The sequence below is a fragment of the Aegilops tauschii genome, chromosome 6 (genome assembly GCF_002575655.3).
Source record: "Aegilops tauschii subsp. strangulata cultivar AL8/78 chromosome 6, Aet v6.0, whole genome shotgun sequence".
In the NCBI taxonomy this organism is placed as follows: domain Eukaryota; kingdom Viridiplantae; phylum Streptophyta; class Magnoliopsida; order Poales; family Poaceae; genus Aegilops; species Aegilops tauschii.
This window is the reverse complement of record NC_053040.3, coordinates 421042773-421050359: the sequence shown is the minus strand read 5'-3', so window position 1 is coordinate 421050359 and position 7587 is coordinate 421042773. Positions and strand designations below refer to the sequence as shown.

At 50.2% G+C, this 7587-nt stretch overlaps 1 protein-coding gene across 1 annotated transcript; it reads left to right on the top strand.

The window, feature by feature from the left end:
- Positions 1-1133: 1133 nt before the first annotated feature.
- Positions 1134-3395, top strand: LOC109757451 (geranylgeranyl diphosphate reductase, chloroplastic). The gene is made up of 3 exons (XM_020316275.4): positions 1134-1743; positions 2122-2577; positions 2655-3395. Exons 1-3 carry the CDS (start codon positions 1247-1249, stop codon positions 3088-3090), a joined length of 1389 nt encoding a protein of 462 aa, XP_020171864.1. The 5' UTR covers positions 1134-1246; the 3' UTR covers positions 3091-3395.
- Positions 3396-7587: the final 4192 nt, after the last annotated feature.

Genomic DNA, 7587 nt, shown 5'->3' with positions numbered 1-7587 from the left:
GCTACTTGTTCGCATTTGCCACTAGAAAATCTTTCAAACCCGTAGTGAACTCGCCGGAGAGTCGGGGACCGTACATCCATTGCCGATTCATCTGCATTATTATTATATTAAGTATATAATTAACCATCATGCATTTGTTAAACTAACTAGCTAGAAATAATACAAATTAAACAATAAACTACACACATGCATATTTTATCAATGACACATGAAAGGTTCAAGTTGCTAACCGCGATCACGGAGGAAAAATAAATGAGAAAGCTCAAGTGTGGCTCGGACACTTCATATCATGTTTGTTTCATGCTCTCGGGCATTTCATCGAACACCTTGTGTGCATAGGAGGAACCAAAAGCAAACCCACCACCCCCCTTCTGAATTGTGGCTAAGTGAAGTGAGCTGAGTCCTATATATAGGGATGGGCCTTTAGTCCCGGTTGGCCTGGCCAACCGCGACTAAAGGCTTTCGGGCCAGCCTGAGGACCTTTAGTCCCGGTTGGCCAGGCCAACCGGGACTAAAGCCCCTCCCGTCCGCCAGCTGTCGACCGAGCGCGCTGGGCCCAGATAGTTGGTCGCGGGTCTCCTCCCGAACCGCGACTAAAGACCCCTTTGGTCGCGGTTCGATTATTTTAGAGACTAATGGGGGCGTATGGAAGCCTGTTTTTCTACTAGCGAGCAAAGCCAATTAGCCAAGGACGCACGTTAATGACCATGACTTGGCCGGCTGGGCATCCGCCGGAGACGGCAGTGGAAGAAGGCGACGGAGGCAAAGCTTTCGACGCTAGCCTAGACGATGGACTGGACGACATGGACGGTCTTGATGCAAGGACGGGCCTGAAATGCATATGCCGTTCTCCAAAACAAAAGTGACATGCATAGTGTTTATTGGACATCATCGTAGAGTATTTTTGACGTGGCAAAGCATCGCCCATCACTCAGGGTACACAACGAGACAAGCAAGCTCGTCCGACTTGGCAAAACCACGTCCACTCGCGCGGACGGAGCGGCAAAAGCGAAAGCACACAAAAAACCTCATCCGCACGCGCGATCCAGGCCGTCCAGGGCGCCGATCCGACGGCCGGCCGCCCCCGCGATCCCCCTCACGGGCCTCATCCTATCCTCGGCCTCTCCGCCCCACTTCACTACTACGTGTGCGTGCTCTGCTCGCGCCTCTCACACCCTCACTCGCTCGCTCACTCCCCGCCGCACGTCCAGCTCGAGCCAGCCGAGGAGCTCTCGCCGCGGCAACAATGACGTCCCTCTCTTCCTCCGCGGCCGCGGCGCGCGCCACCTTCCTCCCTTCCTCCTGCCGGGCGCGGCCGGCGGGCGGCAGGAGGTCGCAGCTCCTCGTGACCCGCGCGGCGGCGTCCAGCCCCAAGCTCCCCGGCGGCCGGAAGCTGCGGGTGGCGGTGGTGGGAGGGGGCCCCGCTGGCGGCGCGGCCGCGGAGGCGCTCGCCAAGGGCGGCGTGGAGACGGTGCTCATCGAGCGCAAGATGGACAACTGCAAGCCGTGCGGCGGGGCCATCCCGCTCTGCATGGTGTCCGAGTTCGACCTGCCGCTGGACCTCGTCGACCGGAGGGTCACCAAGATGAAGATGATTTCGCCCTCCAACGTCGCCGTCGACATCGGCCGCACCCTCGCGCCGCACGAGTACATTGGCATGGTCAGGCGCGAGGTGCTCGACGACTTCCTCCGTACCCGCGCGCAGAAGGCCGGCGCCGAGGTCCTCAATGGCCTCTTCCTAAGGTATGCATGCCACTCCGCCCAGTATCGAATGCTAGATTACGAGTATGCCAGTACTAGTTACTTCTCCCGCCATCACGCTGGATGTTATCCTGACACTTATATCACTGAGCACAAGTGCTTCAGTGTCAGAGTGCACGCAGTAGTAGTAGTAGCATTACATTTGCATGATGAATTTAACAGCGAGAACCATTTCAAATTTGACATGTCAACTGAACGAACTTAAATAGGAGTACATATACAAATTTACAGAACTTATATAGTCCACTTATATACTAAAATCACAGCCTGGTTGTTCTAATCAAGCTGTGGCTCAGCTCTGTCTGATGTAACCAGTGGTTGATCGACCAATCAGTCTGACTAAGTGCTACCGTGACTCAGGTATGAGGCCCCGAAGGAGCGCAACGGCACGTACACGGTGCACTACAACCACTACGACAGCTCCAACGGCAAGGTGGGCGGCGAGAAGCGGTCGTTCGAGGTGGACGCGATCGTGGGCGCGGACGGCGCCAACTCCCGCGTGGCCAAGGACATGGGCGCGGGCGACTACGAGTACGCCATCGCGTTCCAGGAGCGCGTCAAGATCCCCGACGACAAGATGCGCTACTACGAGGAGCGCGCCGAGATGTACGTCGGCGACGACGTCTCCCCCGACTTCTACGGCTGGGTGTTCCCCAAGTGCGACCACGTCGCCGTCGGCACCGGCACCGTCACCCACAAGGCCGACATCAAGAAGTTCCAGGCCGCCACCCGCCTCCGCGCCAAGGATAAGATCGAGGGCGGCAAGATCATCCGCGTCGAGGCTCACCCCATCCCCGAGCACCCCAGGCCCAAGAGGTAGGCACAAACTTTTCCTCTGTTTCTTGCAACACCAATCAACTGGGGTCTCACTCATCGTGTTCGATCGTCATCAGGGTGTCGGGGCGGGTGACGCTGGTGGGCGACGCGGCGGGGTACGTGACCAAGTGCTCCGGCGAGGGGATCTACTTCGCGGCGAAGAGCGGGCGGATGTGCGCGGAGGCGATCGTGGCCGGGTCGGCGAACGGGACGCGGCTGGTGGACGAGAGCGACCTGCGCAAGTACCTGGCGGAGTTCGACCGGCTCTACTGGCCGACGTACAAGGTGCTGGACATCCTGCAGAAGGTGTTCTACCGCTCCAACGCGGCGCGGGAGGCGTTCGTGGAGATGTGCGCCGACGACTACGTGCAGCGGATGACCTTCGACAGCTACCTCTACAAGCGCGTCGTGCCGGGCAACCCCATCGAGGACATCAAGCTCGCCGTCAACACCATCGGCAGCCTCGTCAGGGCCACCGCGCTGCGCCGGGAGATGGGGAAGCTCACCTTGTGATCGCCGACCCGCCGGAAACGTTCCTGACAGCCTGCTTGGGTCGCTCGAAGCTGCGGCGGATCGGTCGGTATAGCAGAGATCCGCGGCTGATCGAACGGATTTGAGGCAGAGGAGATGAGAATAAGGTAATGGCGTCGATCGAGAGGTCGTGTCTTGGTCGATCCTGTCCGGTTTTCTTGTAGTACAACGTACGCATGCACGGTGATGTTCAGACTTCAGAGCAGTTCGTCTGGATTGTTGAAGCACGCCAATATTCGATATGTGAATGAATGTAGTATAAACTAAAGGTTTCAACTTTTTGTTCATGTTTGTTCTCACGAACGAGAAATGGAATGAAACGGGTCAACACCACCCAGACAGTATGTTGATTTTGGTGGGATATCCGGTGAAAACAGTGAAAAACTCTCAACAGATTGCATCTCCAACGGAGACCTGCAAATTTCGTCTAGCGTCTGTCCATGGACAAGGGACCAGTCCGTGGATACGAATGCAGACAGACAAGGGACCAGTCCGTGGATACGAATGCGGGAGACCTGCAAATTTCGTCTAGCGTCTGTCCACGGACAAGGGACCAATCCGCGGATACGAATGCGGGAGGCCGTCATCCAACACTATCATATATATGTCTGTCAGTAAATTCAAATTCAAATTTATTCCGATCTACACAGTGGGCCGGATTACACCAACGCCGGATACGCGATCACAACAAAAAAGAGGCAAATACTCTTAGTTTTTACTTGCCCGAATCCAAAAGAATATCAGTCCGACAATCTGTGCATTTCTGCCCTGCCGGATAGGCAATCCCAGCTGTCTACTCCCCGATCAAGGAGGTGTCGCCGCCGCCGCGTAGGCAGCCTTTGCCTCCGCGTCGGAGTCCGCGTACGCCTCCGCCGTGTTCTCGTTCTCCTCTGTCGCCAAGTGATCTTTGTGCCGCTGCAACATCTGGTAGTGGATGGATTGCACGATGATTCTTGTGTCGGCATCTGATGTATACTATGCAATTTTATTCTTGTAGACTCGTGTTGGGCCTTAAAGCGTAGAGTTTTGTAGGACAGTAACAATTTTCCCTCAAGTGGATGATCTAAGGTTTATCAATTCGTAGGAGGTGTAGGATGAAGATGGTCTCTCTCAAACAACCCTGCAACCAAATAACAAAGAGTCTCTTGTGTCCCCAACACACCAAATACAATGGTAATTTGTATAGGTGCACTAGTTCAGCGAAGAGATGGTGATACAAGTGTAATATGGATAGTAGATATTGGTTTTTGTAGTAGGAACAATAAAAAACAACAAGGTAGCAATTGATAAAACGGAGCACAAACGGTATTGCAATGCTTGAAAATGAGGCCTAGAGTCCGTACTTTCGCTAGTGCAATCTCTCAACAATGCTAATATAATTGGATCATATAACCATCCCTCACAGTGCGATGAAGAATCACTCCAAAGTTCTTATCTAGCGGAGAACATAAGAAGAAATCGTGTGTAGCTATTTTTTCCGATCGATCTATCCCATAGTTCGTACTAAAATAACATCAAGGCAAATTCAGATTCATAATACTCAATCCAACACAAAGAACCTCAAAGAGTGCCCCAAGATTTATACCGAAGAAACAAAGACGAGAACATTCATCACCCCTATGCATAGATTACCCCAATGTCACCTCGGGAATCCGTGAGTTGAGTGCCAAAACACATATCAAGTGAATTAATATAATACCCCATTGTCACCACGGGTATTCATATGCAAAACATATATCAAGTGCTCTCAAATCCATAACAGTATTAAATCCGATAAAACGAAATCTCAAAGGAAAAACTCAATTCATCACAACAAGATAGAGAGGGGAAAACACCATATGATCCAACTATATTAACAAAGCCCGCGATACGTCAAGATCGTGCCATCTCAAGAACACGAGAGAGAGAGAGAGAGATTAAACACATAGATGTTGGTACAAACCCTCAGCCCCGTGGGTGCACTACTCCCTCCTCATCATGGAGACCATAGGGATGATGAAGATGGCCTCCGGTGATGATCTCCCCTCCGGCAGGGTGCTGGAATGGGCTCCTGCTACTTCTTGAGCTTGCGTTGGTTTTTCCCTTGAAGAGGAAAGGGTGATGCAGCAAAGTAGAGATAAGTATTTCCCCCAGTTAGAGAACAGATACCAATCCAGTAGGAGACAATGCACAAATCACCAATACCTGCACAAACAATCAAACACTTGCAGCCAACACGATAAAGGGGTTGTCAATCCCTTCACGGTCATTTGCAAAGGTGAGATCTAATAGAGATAGATAAAACTAAACAAAAGATAAAATAAACATTTTTGGATTTTTTTGGTTTATAGATCGGAAAGTAAAAGATTGCAAAATAGTAGATCGGAAACTTATATGATGGAAAATAGACCCGGGGGCCATAGGTTTCACTAGAGGCTTCTCTCAAGATAGCAAATAATACGGTGGGTGAACAAATTACTGTCGAGCAATTGATAAAAAAATGCGCGAAGTTATGATGATATCTAAGGCAATGATTATGAAATATAGGCATCACGTCCGTGTCAAGTAGACCGACTCCTGCCTGCATCTACTACTATTACTCCACACATCGACCGACTCCTGCCTGCATCTAGAGTATTAAGTTCATGAAGAACAGAGTAACACTTTAAGTAAGATGACATGATGTAGAGGAATAAACTCAAGCAATATGATGTAAACCCCATATTTTTATCCTCGATGGCAACAATACAATACGTGCCTCGCTACCCCTATTGTCACTGGGTGAGGACACCACAAGATTGAACCTAAAGCTAAGCACTTCTCCAATTGCAAGAAAAACCAATCTAGTTGGCCAAACCAAACTGATAGTTCGAAGAGAATTACAAAGATATCAAATCATGCATAAAAGAATTCAAAGAAGATTCAAATAATATTCATAGATAAGCTGATCATAAATCCACAATTCATCGAATATCAACAAACACACCGCAAAAGAAGATTACATCGGATAGATCTCAAAGAACATCGAGGAGAACATGGTATTGAGAATCAAAGAGAGAGAAGAAGCCATCTAGCTACTAGCTACACTACAAAAAAGAATACACTTCCATGATGATACGTGTTTGTCACAGTAGGTCACGTTTTCTGTCATGCATGTACATCCATGATAATTTTGTGACAGAATCAAGATAGTCATACCTGTGCTGTCGTAGAAGTCTTCCATGACATTACCAAAATTATCATCACGGAAGTGTCCACTTCCATGACGATAAATCGCGCGTCACAGAAGTGCTTTCGTCAAGGGTGATCGACACATGGCATCCACTGTAACGGAACGCCCAAGCTATCGGGTTCGGTTTTGGATCCGATAACCCGTTAACAGCCCCGACCAATGGGGATTTTCCACGTGTAAAAACATCATTGGCTAGAGGAAAAACGTGTCGGCTCACCGTTGGGACAGATGTCATCCACTCATTGGACCCAAAGCGCCTATGATACGTCGACACGTGCCACGACCCAACAGAGGCCCATTCCTGTGAAAAGGCCGGCCCGTTTGACTTGGTCAAAAGGTGGCGGTCCGGCCCACGGCAAGCCTATTAACGGCTTGTTTGCATATAGCCCATTTACAATCCGCTAACCTAGGGCCCGTTTACGGCCTATCCGATTAGGCCCAGTATCGTCATTTGGGCCGTCCAATATAATTTCAGCCCATTTTAACTTCTGGCCCATGTATGGCCCATGACGTCTTTCAGCCCATATGAGGCCCTTTGTAACTCTCGGCCCATTAACGACCTGTGGTAAAACTGGCCCGTAATGAACAGTGTATCACTTTATACCCATTAACGGCACGTGGTGAAACTGGCCCGTAATGAACATTGTATCACTTCATACCCATTAACGGCCCATTATTCCATTGGGCCGATACCAGCCCATGTTATCTTTCGGCCTTCTCAGGGCCCATTTATTCTTGGGCTCATTTCCAGCATTCGGTTACTTACGAATCGTTACTGTCATTTTCTGCTTGTGGGCCAAATCCAGCCCGTGGTCATAGTCGGCCCGTTTGTGGCCTGTTAATACGTTGGGCCGTTTTCATGTCAAAAAAACCCGTTGGGCTGTTTTCATAGAGTTATCAAATACGGCCTATTAACGGCCCGTTATTGTCCATGAATAGTACGGCCCATGATTGGCAAAATGATGATACACCCCGTGGAAGGCCCATGGATCCTACGGCCCGTAAAAGGCCCATGGATCGTACAGCCCGTAGAAGGCCCATGGATCCTACGGCCCGTATAGAAGGCCAATGGATCCTATGGCCCGTAGAAGGCCCATGGATCACACGGCCCGCAGGAGGCCCATGGTTACAACAGTCCGTATGTTGCCATGATTATTTTGGCCTATTTTCCAAAAATAGGTTATTGTGGCCACTAGAAAAACACAGAAAAAGAACTGCAGTGACTACAAGCAAACAACTAAACAAGACAATAAGGAAATAAATAAGCA